This window comes from Schistocerca americana, chromosome 1, assembly GCF_021461395.2.
Source record: "Schistocerca americana isolate TAMUIC-IGC-003095 chromosome 1, iqSchAmer2.1, whole genome shotgun sequence".
Lineage (NCBI taxonomy): Eukaryota > Metazoa > Arthropoda > Insecta > Orthoptera > Acrididae > Schistocerca > Schistocerca americana.
The window spans coordinates 346916314-346934568 of record NC_060119.1 but is presented as its reverse complement, the minus strand read 5'-3'; the positions used below and the strand labels follow the sequence as shown (position 1 = coordinate 346934568).

The 18255-nt window shown below is 37.9% G+C and overlaps 1 protein-coding gene across 2 annotated transcripts in view; it reads right to left on the bottom strand.

The window, feature by feature from the left end:
* The window catches only part of LOC124599346 (double-stranded RNA-binding protein Staufen homolog 2-like), a 256128-nt gene that overhangs the window by 182660 nt on the left and 55213 nt on the right, over positions 1-18255 (bottom strand). For both annotated transcript variants that reach the window (XM_047136071.1, XM_047136070.1), the window contains exons 4-5: positions 9819-10072; positions 1038-1245 (exon numbers count right to left, since the gene is read on the bottom strand). In XM_047136071.1, coding sequence (XP_046992027.1) covers positions 1038-1245; positions 9819-10072 — 462 coding nt within the window. The remainder of the gene's footprint in view (positions 1-1037; positions 1246-9818; positions 10073-18255) is intronic.

The window sequence follows — 18255 nt, the reverse complement described above, 5'->3', positions numbered from 1 at the left end:
GTAGCACCACTTTGTGTGTGTGTGTGTGTGGGGGCGCGCACACTTCAGCTCATTAGAGGATTCATCCAAGGGCTAGTAAAGTTTTCATTCTCCTTTAAGTGTCTGTTGACAACTCAGCACTTCTACAACCCTTACAGTTCAGACAGAGCAGCAGCATACAAACTTCTCAAGTTCTTTCTCTTTCCATACATGAATTTCCATTACCTCCACACAAAAGAGAATAAAAAAATAGGTTTGATCAGCTGCAGTTCACTAGAGTTTGTGTTGAATCATACAATTTTTTTTTTTCTTTTCTTTTTATACTCGTAATCTACATGTAAACTGAAGGGGATATACACAACACCAAAGGTAAATTAACGGGTGATTTTGTGGCAAGGATCATGTTTCGATACATCTGCATGAAACAAAAGAAGAAATAAGTTCTTCAATTTATTAATTCCTGCATCTTCGCATTTTGTTTCTATAAGTGGCAGATTGCAGACGTATGCTTGGATCCGTCGTACTCGCATTGTTAAAACATATGTATCTCAATCATACATGAAAAGTCTTATAAGAAGTTATTAGAAAGGTAAAATTAATTCACGTATGCAAGATGTGCAGTCCTGTTGTTCATCATTTTGCCCAGTGCTGAGATCCTGCATCAGGAGGTTCAGAGTAGATAAAGAGGAATTTGCACGAATAGTGGAGGAGTGATACTGCATTGGCATTGTTATAATCAAGACTACACACAAAGCAATTAATGTGAAGCAGTACGTAATGCAAATTATGAATGCTGACCTTGAATGTATTGATACTGAAGTCTGCTAATATTGGTATCAGTTGAAGTCACCCAGAATTGTATACAGATCCGTAAATTACCTTCCAATATCTCTCAATTATTCTTCCCACACAATTTTTTTCCAATTATTCAAGGAGCAATTATTAATCAGTTTCCATTACCTTCCAACACACATACATTAAGCTATTCAAGTTCCAACAGCCTTTATCAACATTTAAATGATACAGAATAGCACATGTAAATATTCTGTAACACTTACTTTTTCCTGTTCTAATGTTCCGAGAAGTTTTTGGCGGAGGATGCTTGTATTGTGTGTGCTGTAGGGCCTCACTTGCAGCTGAATGTTGTGCTTTTTTAATACTCGCACCCTCGGCTGAATACTCTTCATCACCTAGCTTTAATGTAACTGTAAAACGTTTTTTGTGGGGTGGTCCTTGTTCATTTGTCAGACGGTACTGGTGCTGAATCTAAAACAGCAAGGAAGAAAACAATATACAGTGCACAACAAAAACAAACATAACATTGACAAAGAAATTTTACATGTCTTTGGCAACTGTAGGACTCCAGCTCATGTAGTTATAAATATATCAGTAACATGACCATGTAACAACTATAAAATGTTCTTGAACTGTATGTAAAATATATTCAATGCACAGCAAATTTTACAGACAGTTGAAGAATGTTGTGCATCGTATCTTCTGTATATCTGACTGCTACAGCCTGATCGATCTGCTGTGGCTGAGCACTGCATACAGACAAGCATGGACGATAAAAAATATCCAGCTTTTAACATCTGTTTCATCCTTCTGAGGTTTACTTTCCAGGGGAGCTACTGAAGTACATTTGATAATTGATTTAGTTATACTTGTTGATGGTTTTAACCTTAGGAAAATGTGGAATATATAACTGGCAATAGTCAACTGTAAGAGCTGACAGTACTGTCCCCCTCTTGACCAAAATTTGTGAATCAATGACCTTTACACAGGATCACTGTAGCATGTATCTATGCTCCCTGTGTGTTTTTTGTTTCACAAGGATTTGCCGTGATCTCATATACAAACTGCCTGTTGCCTGCTGTCTCGGGTTCTTCGGCTGACGTTCGTCTGATGATTTTTCTGACGTTTCGCCAGCATGAGGGGCTGGCATTGTCAAAGTTTCACTCTCTATTGCTGGTGGTGGACTGAAGCCGAGCTTGCAGCCGCATCACATGCGGCAAAGTTCATGTTGGAATGACTGGACGATTGATCAACACCAGTATTACAGAACACAACTGACACTCCAGGTTGGGGCAGGTGGAGAAAACTGCTGTGGCAGAGCACACGCTGTGAGAAACTGACCACGTAGTAAAATTCGCCAACACGGAAGTTCTGGCTGTAGAGAAGAACTATCACACCCGCTTGTACAGAGAAGCTGCAGAAATACACACATGTGAGAACAGCTTCAACAAGAAAGAGGAAAGCCTCAAGGTAAAAGGATCCTGGCTTCCTGTAGCGTAGCCAACAACCGTCGAAGGTAGCCAGAGGAGAACCGCACCGGAAATGACCACAGAGAAGCCCTCGGACATTGGCGCATCAGCTACATATAGTCTGCGGCTGCGAGCTCCGTTTCAGTCCACCACCAGCAATGGAGGGTGAAACCTTGACAATGCCAGCCACTTAAGCTGGCGAAACGTAAGAAAAATCGTCAGACAAACGTCGTCTGAAGAACCAGAGACAGAATGCAACAGGCAATTTGACAACAAGTGGCCACGAAAGCCTTAACAATTTTGTATCTCATATGCAATCAACTTGTTCTACCAATATATAGGCGAATGGGAGCACTTCACTGTCAGTCTTTCAGATTCACTCCAAAGACTTCTGAATGTTGAACAGTGGAAATATTAGCAGCCCTCCCATAATTTTTTGCGTCCACACACTTTCTTACTGCAGAAAATGTTACAGTAACAAGAATGACAACTCATGAAGGCCTGTAGCCACATAACCCAATTTATTTTTGCCAAAATCCAAATCACACAAATTGAGATTTATGTAGTATAACTGAACAAAACGAATTATCTGTAGAGAATTAAACCAATGAAACTGCCAGTTGGTCATGTGAGAATAAGCATTTTTGATATTTCCAAAAACTAAAAGTAACAAAGGAATCAAGAGAACCGAGTGCTTACATGTTAACAATTCTTTCACACACACACACACACACACACACACACACACACACACACACACGCAGTATCCACAGACAGTGGCGTATTTAACCAATCCACAGCAAACAATAATATGCATTCCTATAAATAGATGTATCTTTTTATTCATTCAATCTGTTGGCCTCACCTTGCATGACTAGTTCCCCTTTTGCAACATCCTGTCTGCAATTTTACTGACAGTGTTTTTATCAAAATATTTTTCTCAAAGCCTCAGAGGTTGAAGAATTAATATGGCAGTGCTTGTCAATAAATATTAAACTAATGTCAGAATTTTCTAATTCTTTTCTTTCCCATGCTTGCCAAATCAAACAATTTACTTGTCATTTCAGATGATCATTTCAATCTTGAGAAAGGCACTGCAAGGCTGCAATTGCCCAAAGAATAAAGAGGAACCTGCTGACATTGTTGGAATAAATGATGATATCATTGGAATATATGCCAAGATGTTCAGATGCAGATGATTATAGAAAACTACATAGGCTGCTCATCTGCCAACCACAAATTAAATAAGTGTCATAGATCAGTTACAAACTGACACCCGTAAATTACTATTAAAATTAAGAGGGCATGAGCACGCAGTAAGAAAATAAAATGCCACCTTTTTTGCAATGCTTTATGAAGATAGGTCATTCCACAAATTCTTCCTACCTGAAAGGAAACAGGCCTTGAATCAAACCAACAAGCTCTTGTGTGTCCACTTACAGCATGCAGGCTGTTAACAACATGCACATTATGTAAAAAGTGAAGATCGTACACTTTGATGTAATTTTTCAGTTCACATTTCATTTTTATTAAACCTGATGGTCTCTTCTCAGGGTCAGTTAATAAAGGAAGGCAGATGATAAAATAAACACTGGCATTCCAGATGACCACACAGCTGTCCAAAATGATCAACTGGAGTAAACAATCTTGCATTTGAGCTAATGAGTATGTTAATGGTGACTACAGTGCCTTTCAATGATGGTCAAAATATATGTCAGGAGATGTTTATTTTGATGACTGCTGTGTACCCTTTATCATATTTTTCACATGTAACATTTCCACGACCACACAATTGTCCCTTTCAATTGGAGTAATAGAACATAGAACAGGACACATTGTCATAAAGTGTCCCCTAATGACCACTATGGATGTTGTAAGCACTATTGCATTTCTCTATAGGTTGTCATACACTACTTAATGAACCAATCTTCCCATGAAAGTGCTGGAAATTAAGTATAACCAAGGCATAATGCATCTATAATAAAGCACAAAACTAAAGGACGAAGGTAACTTTTGCATGATGAGACTGCCAAGTAACATAACTCAATTAAATTTGGATCATAAAGAGAAAGAACTGCTATAGTATAGTACAGAAGCTAACTGAAAGAAACGCACATAGAGATGAACTGAAATGATATACAAAAAACAATAATTACACTCATGTCACAATGATTTATGATGGTATCCTGGACATAACAAAAGGTACGACACGATTCTTAACAGGATATATGATCACCACAGACAGCAATGCATGCTCTGCAACATGCTCCCAAGCAGGTCACAAGGTTGGTAAGGAGTTCTTGAAGTAGGGCATTCCAGTACAGTTGACAACTGCTGGATGGTTATTGGTGCATATGGACGTGATACGTCTCCCCAAAACATCCTATACATGCTCCATGGTATTAAAGTTCATGGAATGAGCAGGAATCAGGCACCAATTTTCTTCTTTCTTTTTTTAAGCGTTTACTTGACACATCATGATGTCTCGACATTCTTTCAGATTTGTATGCAACTCTGAGAAACAACATGCCGTAGAAGGCTGTGGCTTTTTTATGTTCTCTTTGAATTTTTTTACCACAGAATGCTTATGCTGATTATTGAACTTCTTTGTTCATGTGCTTGTAAATCTTTGAAAACAAAACAAACATTTCAATATTTGATAGTGTGCTGTGTTTATAAAGAAACTGTTGTGTGTTGTTGCTCTCATTTTAAATGATTAAACCGAAAGGCATCTTCAAGAGATGCTAGAGCAAAGGAAAAGGTCCTACAGAGCTACACCGGTTGTGGATAGTAGTGAAACTGGGCGAAGTAATAGTTGTAGTGGTGAGAAGAGTGTCGACATTCCTCCCACTCCACAAAAAACTGCAAAGCTCACTGTCTAGGAGATGCATTACCTATCCATGAAGGTAAATATAATCATGGATTTGAATATTTTAACATCAGTATTGAAAGACACTGTAGGATGCAAGTGATGTGGTGGAGATGTAGTGCTTTCTGCAAATGTGACTATCGGAAATGGATTAGTCTGTGAACTTAAAATCACATGCAAAAACTGTGGTGTTGATAGATCATTTCTAACTTCTACCAAATGCAGAAGTAATGAACTATATGAAGCCACTGTGAGGTTATTTTATGGACTTAAGTGTTATGGGAAAGCTAGTAGTGGTGGTAGACTACTTTGTGCACCCTTGTATCTACCAAACCCTCCCACACAATATGAGAAGTATACTGTAATTATGGCAACTGTATATACTCTGTTGCGACAGAATCCACAAAAATTGTCGCTGTAGAAGCAGTCAAAGAGAATGTTAGTGTAAAACATATTAGTGTAGCATTTCATGGGTCATGGCAAAAAAGGGCCATACTTCCAAAAGTGGATTTGCTACTGCAACAAGTGTCGAAACTGGAAAGGACTCTGAAATTCTCACTACATATTGTCAAAGATGAACCTTAGTAGGTGATATTGATGAGGAAAAAAAAGAGTGTCTAAATGCCCTCATACACAAAGAACTAGGAAGGGTCAAGTGGTAGTATGGCAACAACATCAGCTATGGCTATATTTCATCATTCATAATCAGAGTACGGAGTTTTATATCTGAAATGTCTATGAGATGGAGGCTGCAAATCCTTCAACACTGTTTTAAAACGCAAACCCAATGATGAACCTATTAAAAAGCTTGAATGTGCAGGCCATGTAAAGAAAAGGATGTGAATCCACCTTCGTCAGCTGAAAAAGAAACTTAGTGATACCAAATTTTCAGATAGGGAAAAGTATAAAATATGCTGGAAGGCTTACTGATGAATTTCAGGAATACTACAGCAAAACCATGAAAGAAAACACGATTTTGGGTGCATGAAAAGAGTGATGTGGGCAACATATTTTCACTGGCTGTCCACAGATACTAACCCAGAACATACCTTGTGCACGCCCACACGAGATACATGGTGCAAGTGGCCCACACGAGATACATGGTGCAAGTGTAGAAAAAGCAGAGGCAGCGGGCAAATTAGATGATTTCAAACATAAACATTCAGTACCTGAAGCAATAATGGAGGCCATTAACACTATTTCAGAGACTTGGCTAATCCTGACTTGCTAAAGAAATGTCTCCATGATAAGAAATACAAACATTTACGAAGCATTTAGCAATATACTGTGGACTCAGATAACAAAAAGATGTCTTTGTAGGCATAAAAGCTAAGATTAGGTGTGTGTGATGCAGCTATCTTCTTCAATGATGGGAATTCTGGAAGAATGTAAGTTCTAGAACAGCTGGGAATAAAAATTGGGCAGAATACAGCAAGAACATTGGAAGCCATGGATTGATTAAAGAGTGCAGAAGGCTCAAATCTCTGTTCAGCATACGACAAACGAGGCATGAAAGAAGAAGGAAGAATTTGATGAATAAGAAGGATCAGATTACGAAGCAGGCTGCTATCACCCACTTTTCTTTTTGTAGTAAGAAATGTGTGTTTCCACAGACTTGCCGATTAACTTGAATTTTCTCAAAACTAAATTTTCTGACAAAAGCCCCATTTTCTCAGGAACCAATAAATATATAAATATAAGAACTGAAGAAATTATTCATATAGTGGTGGTGATTATACAGACCTACAATCAGCATTTTGAGAGTCATATAACTGATGGTATCTTGTATAAATCAGAATTGTTTAAAAATACATAAATCAACAAAATAAAATAAAAACGAACATATATTTTTAAAAAAATTGTACAAACTAAATACATTCAGACATTCAATTGGTAAAAATTTGGTACGGATATCTTCAATGGTTTTGGAAATAATGGGTTAAATATTCGCAAAAATTTTCTTTTACCATGTCTGGTCTCACTTTAATTATTGTCAGTACTTTTGCTGCTCTCCTCCCAAAGCTGCTTGTTCTCAATATAATTGAGGACACTTCTTGGACTTTTTGATGACAGAATTTGATGACATTGTGGACCAAGAGAAAAAAATCCAATCATACATACAGCTCACAGGTGACTTTTATTGCCAGATGGAGTGAGTGTCTAATCCTCATCAAAAATGCTATCAGAATAATGTTTTAAATGGTTTGTTCACAAAGACATCAAAAGCACATTCAGTTTTGTAGTCATACCACCAGGAATAATGAAATGGTGTGTGTTCAAAGCAGTCACTTTATTCTTCACTTTATACCTAATGTGGCCTTTAAAGGCATCAAACACTAGTGTAGCTCTCTTAAATGAACAGTGCACTCAGTCTGTGATCCCGATCATTATCTAGCAAGTCCATAACTAATTCCCTTGTCATACTGCATTTTCCTGGAAATGAATCATTAGACACTTGGGGATATTTTTCTTAAGCAACAATGTGCACTTCAGAATAACAGGAGAGAGGAGTGGTAGTGGCAGCTTTCTTCCTGTACAGTGATACTATTATCACATTGTTCTTAATTAGATATATTCTGCCCCTTTACAGACACTGTCACATTACTCAGAATACCCCAGAAGCGAGATGTCTCATTGGTACTGGTGATCTGGTGTGGAAGGTGAGTGATGCTGCCACATTTGGATCACGTGCCTCTGGAAGTTGATGAGGTTTCTGGTAGTCTCTGTGCTAGTGAAGTACTTGCCAGATAGAGTGAGCACATCCACACACAAACCTGTGGTAACGACAGATACTCTCACAAAATTCTGTCTGCTATATTTAAGGCCTTCACAGTTTCCAAGGCATTTACCTGGATTATCTGTTGAAAGAGGGAGCCACCCTTTCCTTTTATGTTGTACAATGGAAACAAAACTAGCTTTAATTTCACGATATTTCCCAGCTTTCAGCCCTCTCATAGGATTTCCTTGATGAATCATCAGTTTGCAGCTTGTTTCTCAATGCAATCCAAAACCTCACATTATATTCAACTGAACTCTTGATTTTTGCTGTTTTCCTATCAATGTTCTTTTTGCAGATTTTAAATTTGCATTAGAGCTATGCCAAATTCTGAAGTTTGTCAATGATTATCTTTCAACACTATCACTCACTGATGTAGAGTAAACATTACACTTTTGTTGGTGAGAAAAATGTGCCTTTCTTCTCACGTAAAAAAAAAAAAAAAAAAAAAAAAAAATTGAAATGTGAGTTTGATAGTGGCCACTGGCTAATGGAAACACCACCAATTGGAGATGGTCACACAGTTAATGTCATATACAATGATCAATTTCCAACACTAGAAATATTGTTGCTTCATATCCAACCAAGGAACAAGCAGCACGATAGAAATTTTTATTATGAGAAAATTTTATTTGCGGAGTAATGCAGATAAACTCCATTCTAATTTGTTATGGGAGAATTTTGGGGAAAAATGTATCTTGCATTCAGGTTACCAACAGTTGGTTCCTTATGACAAAACACTCCAGTAAATTAATCAAGAGGTTTTTTTTTTACTTGCAATATGAGACATCTTAAGATGTCCTGATTTTATGCTATTCAAATGTGTCTTATTTTATCAAGCTGAAAGAGTATTCCTTCTGATGAACTATTATGAATTTGGTCAGCTGAAAAAAGACAGCTGAGGGTAAAGAGTAACGAAAATCACTTGGAAATATTACATGAAGTGTTGACAGTGTAGTGCTGCTGAAGTTACCTAGTACCTTTTGCATGTTTTCACTGTTCCTAACATGAATTTCAACTTTTTCTTCACTGAGCTACTACAGTTTAAGCAGTGTGGCCAAGTAAATCTGGAATCCACTCTATACAAATCCAGTTTGTTTCCAACTTCACAGTGACAGTTTCATAAAATCTACATGCAATTACTCCTGATGTACTATCAGAGGGTATGTGTAATGCAACATTCGCAAATCAAATTGGAAACAAAAAGTCTTCAGTAGCAAGCTGTGACTATCTTGCTAGTCTCTTTGTGCACTATAGGATGGAGAAAACAATTTAACCTTTTTCCCAGACACAAAATGATCAAACGGAATTATATCAGGCTTGTGTAGCAGTACATTGTTCCTACATAAAAATCAGTAAGTTTACTGTAAATGGAGTTCAGATCAAAACTGGCTTTTTGAACATGTAGTGTTAAAGAACAAAGATTAAAATTCCTGCTCTTTGGAAGCAATGACACAGCACTATTGCATCCAAAAACACTACAGAAATTTGCACAAAGTTTTTCGTGCCTGTGGACTAACATTATGTAATACCTATACATGAATGGTTTAATTTGATTATGTCCACTCTTAGCCATTACAAGATGAGTCTTTGGTTCACAAAAATATACAAGGTTGTGGTGGGGAGGAGGAGCACCCACAAAAATGAAAGAAAATGTGTGCAGTTTAACCAAGAGTGGAAAGACAGGAATGGATGAAGTAGCTTAAGGAAAGAGAAAATAAAAAAGGAGTTGAGCAGAAAGGAGAAGCCAAAAGGGAATGGGCAGATGAATCTTAACTGTGATCAAATTTGTAAGTAAATATCAGTTCTATCAAATTTTTGAATTATATATTTAGCACAAGATTTAAACGCACAGCTCCCAATACCACACTTTTGGTTACATCATGCCAAAATCATCACCTAACTAATAAAAACACAAGCACTGCCTTACCTTGTTGAATCTTGCAAGTTCATTGACAAGACACATAGGGGTTTTCTCTTTCGTGTTTGCCAAGTTTGTTGACGTGGTTGTACTATTAGCAGAAGATGTAGCATTAGTGGTAGATGTTGACGGTGATGGTGATGTTGCTGTTGCTGTTGTTGCTGTGGCTGTGTTTGAGACAGTGATTGTGGATGTACAGTGAGTGCCAGATTGTGATGGTGCATGCTGCTGTCGCGTACTTTCTCCCTCATTCATCAGCATTACTAGAACAATGAAAAATAATTACTTCATTATTACAATTATTTTCAAAATGGGGGAAATAAAAACAGTCAACTTATCTCAATTTCCATATTTTGGACTACAATCCATGAAATGTGATGGTACTGAACTTGAAAGACTATCTGGGCAGGAAAACATTGGTAATTCAACACTGTGAAATAAATAGAAATTAACTGCAAGGAGTATAATGTTGCAATAATTTTCATGTATCAGCACATTCAAAAACAACAGTTTTCCATACTTATATACGACATACAGCAAATGGTATCAATACCACACTTTGTTAATGGTTCCACAACCCACTTTTAAATGACAAATATAGATGTAATACATATACCACTCAACATGTGACTGGAAAATCATGCTGAGAGTAGTTATCCATTTAAACCACATATTATATTCAGGAACTGATACTGGAGAAAATTTGAGCAAGGCTTGCTATTAAATAAATCACACAACAAATGAGGAAATTTTTCCTTTACAGTATTCTCTTGGTGTTAATTTGAGAACAGCATGGTTTAAAAATAAGAAAGCTTCGAATCACACACACAATTCCGCATTTAACTTTAAAACAACTATTATAATAAATCTAGTACCTATACATATTTGCCATAAAAATTATACCACTACTAGGCAATTATCTTTCAACATAAATCAATTACTAATGAAAAATGCAGAACAAGTGGAACCACACTGGTAACCAAACAACAGGTATGCAGAACACTACGCAGAAAACTTTCAGATTTATTTTAACTTAGTCAAAAGAAATAGTATTGTGGCTTACAGCAGCTTTAAATAACATGCTCTTGAGACTCATCAGATCAAAACACTATAAATAAAAACAGCTTCTTGGTAACACACTGTCATGTGGAGGAGATACAGCCCATATCTACATCCGAATGGGGGCAGAGACTTCATCCTCATTTCACTATACTCAAAGCAGAACACAATGGTTTCATACTCACTTACTATTGCGAGTACTGTACAACTTCCTGCAGCTAAAAGAGGAATCTGGACACTGTCAGTTTTTCATAAATATTTAAAAAGTGATAAATAAAAAAATGAAAATATATATTTCTTTTCCAAAAGTACATGCATCCCTAGTAACTGAATGCTGACTTAAAAGTTTTTGCACAGGCAAATATAACTGCAACCTAAATGGCATCTTGCTAATAATACCACTAGGCTGTATGAATAAAAAATGAGAACATTCCCTGGAGAAGATTCTCAGAGCAAAAGAGCATTCTCCGAGTAAGTCCTCAATTCCATATGAATAAAAAAAATTCGTAGCCTATTCTCTCACCATGGAGTATTTTCTTCTCACTACCTCCCCTCCTCCTTGAGTAAGTTCCCGGCAAGAATACTGAAATAAAACCTCTTTGGTTCTCAGTCTGTATACATCAGTGTGCCAAAGAGTGTGTGTTGCGATTACATTTGTGAATAGAAACTGTGTGTTTTAGTCATGTTTGTGTGCAGGGATGAAAGACTCAGAATTTGCTTTTATTAATGCAGTAAAAGATTAACCAGTGATTATTAGCAAATCACAAACACCTAACACAAGAAAAGAGAAACCTGGTAGCTTGAAAGAAATTCAGATACGATAGGGTAAGTTTTTAAAAAGAAATAAAAAACATTAAGAGAAGTGTACAACATGAAATCACGACTTAAGCGTAAGACTGGTTTGAAGAAGACTGGGAATGTCAAAGTAATACTACAAAAGAAGGAAGAACTCTTCTTCAAGTTTTTAGATGGGGTTGTCTGCAACACTAGTATACATAGAATTCATGGTAAGTCAGCAAAAACAAAACAATTTTTGTTAAAAACAGTCCAATAAATTTTGGTAAAACTAGTTCAGTGGAGCACACACAAAACTTGACAGAACCCCTCTCATGTTTATGCCTAAACCTGTTAGCCATATATCATGACACATACTAATATACCATTTTTTTAAATTTTGTTTTAGGGCCTTCTGTGGTAGGTGCATCAACTTGAACCAGTGTACCCTTCACTGATCGCAGTTTCGATGTTGTGCAATCACTTGATTCCAACTTTACAATACACAAACATTTATGCACGATTTACAAAATGCAATTGAAGACCTTCCCAATGTAATGGGCCCTGAAGTAACTTTATTTGCTTTATCATCTGTTTTGGCTCCTCAGAGAGCGAAACAACAAAAATTATCTATGAAGACACAGGAAATGATAAATTTATCTAATGTAGAGTTATAGAGTCTCATTTTGCTGCAGCAGCTAGAAGTTTTTAAGCAAAAGCAACAAAAATTGATGTGAGAGGAGGAGAAAGAGAAACAGACTTCACATTCTCTTATATGTAACAATAGAACATTCTTCAATATGATATTTTGAAATGTCATATTTGTAAAATTAAAAATTACTTTTTATATTAAATATTTGTTTACATTCAACTTTATCTTTTAAAGCTATGATTCAATGCTAATTTATTTCCAGTGGAACAATAAGAGTATCATGCTCCAGTTTCAAGTGTTAGAGGTTAAATAATTTGTGCATTTGCTCACTCTAGTATTTTGTAAACACTTTCATCACACCAAAAAACGATTTTTGGTATAAGTAAAATTTCCAAATCAAATTTCAGCAAGTTCCAAGAAAAATAAAAAATACAAATTTGGCCTTTTTAAACAAAGTTTAGATACAAACCTTTCACGCACTACAGTTGACATATAACATTAATGATTTCTCATCTTTTGTTTGTACCATGTGTATGTATGTTTGCTGCTGCAGCATCTGCTTCTCTCATTACTGGAAAATTACTGTCAACATCACTATAGTAGAGACAGCATAAGAAGGTTCCTGGCAGCTCGCAGTTCCGTTGGTAGCTTTCAAGTGTGAAACGCAAATAGCTGCAGCCAGAAACAGTATCTGCCTACAGAGCCGTGACAGCACAGAGGCACTGCCAAAGACACATTTACAAAATCACGTTATGTTAATAGTTGAGGTAAGCCCGCGTAGGTGCCACGCCCACTTCACTGCAACTGTCAGGGATCAACTTATGCTGACTCAACTACAGGTGCCTCATAATCCTGATACCCTACCTGCTGTGCAATGCTGTGCCGAATAAAACATGCTGTAATCACTTTGGGTGTTTTTGTTTGGGCAAGTCTTATTTTGCTACACAGAATTGGAAAACTTTTCATCTGTCCAAAGGACCATTCGATTATTACTATTTCCTTCAAATGAAGTCTGTTGTAGGTCTTCTCATCAGCTATTTGGTGATTCTGGAGTAGTGGTATTAATCACAGTGCAACACTATGTGCTTCATCTCCTAACATTAAAGCATTTCACTGGTTTTCTCTTAGCATCTCAGATAGATAAGAGGTTTTCCATACACAAGCATCATGTACAGAACCGGGCCACAAAGAATCGACACTAGGGAACATGTAATTACATGTTGCATGTACACTTATACTAGGAAAGCCCTTTCGGTTATTATGTTCATCTCCATGTAGTGAAGGTTGCATTATTGAAAGCCCCCACTGTACATAAAAACTGATATCTTAATTGCAACTTCACTTTCACTGTTTCAAGTTCACCTATGTTTCTCAGTGACTGGATCCACAATGGTGCTTTTCGGTAACATGATTAAGAACATAAGAAAATGTTAGTGACCCAGTTGTCTGGTTTATACCCAAGTCTCCTACACCATTCTGAAAACCAGGGTGCGCTAAATAGTGCAAAAGTGTTTTCATTTTTGATTCAGTTTAAAGACCACCCCCTCTTCTTTCATGATTTTCAAAAGGAACTGATACACCAGCCAAATAAATTTTTCATTGTTAAACCTGTATAACCTTCTACAGTTTCTCTCTTCAGTATTTTTTCGGAATCTGTTATCTTTTGCCTTTTGAGTGCCATACATTCTGCCAATTTAACTAAGAACATTTCGTAACACTCAATGACAACAGAACTTACTTAGCATGAAGTATGCTACAGAGCTCACTCAAAAACACCGAATATGTTCCCTGCTTGTAAAACGAATTTTATTCATATGAAATCACAGGATGTTAATCATATTGAACGGCTTCCCCCATTCTTTTACTCATTATGAGAACATTCTTGGGTGAAGTATATCCTCTGACTCACTTCGTTCATGCAAACCTGGGAATGTTCTTCGAAATTGTAAGTGTAAAGTACATTCTCTGTTTTATTCATGTGACTCATTATCATATTCATTCAGTCTTTACATCAGAGTAAAGCATTTCAGAAAAATGCAGAATGTTCTTCCAGAATACTAGTAACTGCATAACTGATACCAAAGCAAAATTCAACTCATGAAGATAACATGTAATTAATCTAGGAGTAGAGCAATTGGTACTGACTCTAATGTCAGCAGGGTAAGAACCAGTCTTGTTAAAAAAAAAAAAAAAAAAAAAGAAGCTCTGCATCTACACCCTAAAAGCAATCCAGGAGATGGAAGAAACTGAACACGAGCTGCTTCTATAGCATGAGCATATGAGAGCTTCTACATGTAGGACATGGGACACTTTAGATGAAAAAGAAATTTAACTGTAACGGAAGGGTCAGTTCTTCTATATTTAGGGTAAGTGGCAAAACACATGTTATGAATTTGCAAGCTGTTTTGTCAATAAATAGCGGGATGTACACACAGGATGAAACGGAGCACATCCTTTATATAAAACTAACCGGGCTAACATTCTGTGCTGATGACTAGATTAATGTATGGGATAATACGACCACTGACCAGAATAATACCAATGCACTCTCTTAAAAACAAAAGCGACCACTGTGAAGGATTATCCAAATCAGGTGAAAATCAGCAGAGATATCCTGAGGTATATCACGTCAAATTCTGTCCAACTGGTGCATCAAAAGTCCAAGCTGGTTGTTAAGGTCCTGCCCATAATGCTCTCAAATGGGACAGATGTGGTGACCTTGCTGGCCAAGGTAAGGTTTGGGAAGCATAAAGACAAGCATTAGGGACTCTCACCATGTGATAGCAGGCATTATCTTGCTGAAATGTAAGCCCAGGACAACTTGCCATGATGGGCAACAAAATGGGGCATAGAATATATTGAAATACTGCTGCACTCTAAAGCTGCCACAGATGGCAACCTTAAAGTGGCCTTCTGTGAAATGAAATGGCGCACCAGACCATCACTCCTGGTTGTCAAGCCGTATGGCGGACACTCGCCAGGCTGGTAACCCACTGCTGTCCGGGGCACCTCCAGGCATGTCTTGGCTGGTCACTGGGACTCAGTTCGAAGCAGGACTCATCGCTGAAGACAATTCTGCTCTAGTCAATGAGCTTCCAGGCCAAAGATGTATTGGAGAAGCCCTGGACAGCAGTGGGATACCAACCTGACTGTCACCCACCATACAACCTAACAACCAGGAGTGATGGTCTCGGGAGAAATTTCATTTTGTAGCAGGGCGTCCTTTGATTGTCATCCGCAGTGTCTTTGCAGCCCAGCAGTATGTCAATGATATCCTATGCCCTGTTTTGTTGCCCTTCATGGCAAGCCACCCTGCGCTTACACTTCAGAAAGATAATGCTCATCTGCACATGTCAACAGTTTCTACTTGTCTTTGTGCTTGCCAAATCCTACCTTGGCCAACAAGGCAGCCAGATTCTTCCCAATAAGAACATTTTGGGCATTATGGGCAGGGCCCTCAAACCAGCTCGAGATTTTGACAATGTAACACACCATTGGACAGAATTGAGCATGATATCCCTCCAGACGACTTTCAACAACTATATCAATCAATGCCCAGCCAAATATGGGCTATCAATGGACAAACATATTACTGTGCTGTCCTGTTTGTGAAGTTCTTTCTCTATAATAACTCCTCCAATTTTTCTGAAATTTTAATCATTTGTTTGTCTGTGCATGTACATTACATCGAAAGATTTCCGTCTCATTTGGCTACTTTCTTTTTGGTCCATCTTTTCATTTCATTTTTCTTAGAGTGTTTTATGGATGGTCATATAATCAGTTACACTGAGGTGACAAAAGTCATGGAATACAATATGTACATATGCAAGTGGCAATAGTCTCTCTCATGTCTACAAGGTATAAAAGGGCAGTGAATATGCAGCGCTGTAATTTATGCTCAGGTGAGACATGTGAAAAAGTGTCCAACGCAATTACAGTCACACAATAGGAATTAACAGACTTTGAGCATAGACTGGGACGATGACGTGAATTGGCAGAAGTTTAGGAAAGAAATCAGTCTGTATTCTCCACAAAAACTGGCAAAATGCGTGCATGTGTATGCAAATTCCAAGTTACAGAACATGAATTGTTTAATACAAGCCATATTGAATACCGTCAGCAAAGAAGGCAACAGTCAAATCAGAAATTCAAAAAATGATGAAAGACGACGTAATGGAGAGCTCGTACAGCACATATTGTAACATAAAGTCAACAAAAGTGGGCAGCGTACGGCTTGTGATTGACACATGAGCAATAAGCAGGAATTGTGCCACAAGGGGATCAGCCTTAGAATACCGAGGAGTCATTGCAATATTTCTAAGGTGCGAGCTACTAAATCTGAACATAATGAGCAGGAATTTACAGACAGAACTGAACCCTAACTGTGAAAATACACATCATTTCTCTTCAATGGCCAGTGCTACCCATTTAAAGTGATGCCATTCAGATTAAATGTGTCGGCTTTGGCATTTATATGAGCATTAGATCAAATGCTGGGAGAAGAAGTAAATTATAATGATGGTAACCTTGCATCAACAGTGACAGGAAAAGAAAGTCTGTCCATCACAGAGAGATATCACAATGGTTCAAAAATGTAGGAGTGTGACATTAAACTTAGATAAATCACATCTTGCAAAGAAACAGTTTCTAGGGCTTATAAACTCAGTAAGAGGAACTGATCCAGATCCACTGACGTTGTCTGTCATTGCAAATTTATCATCACAATGCAAAAAACAACTAAACGCTTTCCTCGGCCTCTGCAGGTATTACAGAAAATTTCTGAATTACTACAGTAGAAACAGCACTGACAAATTTATTATGAAAAAATTCCTTATGGGTGAGGAAAAGGGAAGAGAAAGAGATTTTCCAAAGAATTAAACACCATTTGTGTGCAGCTCTGATACAACAAGATCTGGATTTAAATGAAGACTTTGATCTAGGTAACGGTAGCTGTAAATATGGGACAGCTAGGGAAATGTATCAAACACATGAAAGAAATCGACAAACCAAATGGAGAATGATCATGTCTGGCAGCCAAGCATTGAGTGTATGGGTATACAAATATACAATGACTGAGCAGGAGGCATTTGTTATACACTGGAGAGCCAAAGAAACTGGTACACCCACCTAATGTAGTGTAAGGCCCCCGCTAGCACGCAGAAGTGCCACAACACGGTGAGGCATGGACTCGTCCACTGTCTGAAGTGGTGTTGGGGGGGAACTGACACCATGAATCCCATAGGTCTGTCCACAAATATATAAGAATACGAGGAGATGGAGATCTCTTCTGAATAGCACACTGCAAGGCATTCCACATATGCTCAATAATGTTCATGTCTGGGGAGTTTGGTGGCCAGAGAAAGTGTTTAAACCCAAAAGAGTGTTCCTGGAGCCACTCTGTAGCAATTCTGGATGTGTGGGGTGTCGCATCGTTCTTCTGGAACTGCCCAAGTCCATCGGAATGCACAATGGATATGAATGAGTGCAGGTGATCATACAGCATGCTTATGTACGTGTCACCTGTCAGAGTCGTATCTAGATGTATCAGGGATCCCATATCACTCCAAATGCACATGCCCCACACCATTACAGAACATCCACCTGCTCGAACAGTCCCTTGCTGACATGCAGGGTCCATGGATTCATGTGGTTGTCTCCGTACCCATACACGTCCATCCGTTTGATACAATTTGAAACGAGACTCTTCCGACCAGACAACTTGTTTCCAGTCATCAACAGCCCACTGTCGGTATAGACAGGCCCAGGCGAGGCATAAAGCTTTGTGTTGTGCACTCATCAAAGGTGCACGAATGGGCCTTTGGCTCCAAAACCCCATATCAATGATGTTTTGTTGAATGGTTCGCACGCTGACACTTGTTGATAGCCCTGCACTGAAATCTGCAACAATTTGTCACATTGAACTATTCTCTAAAGTCGTTGCTGGTCCCATTCTTGCAGGAT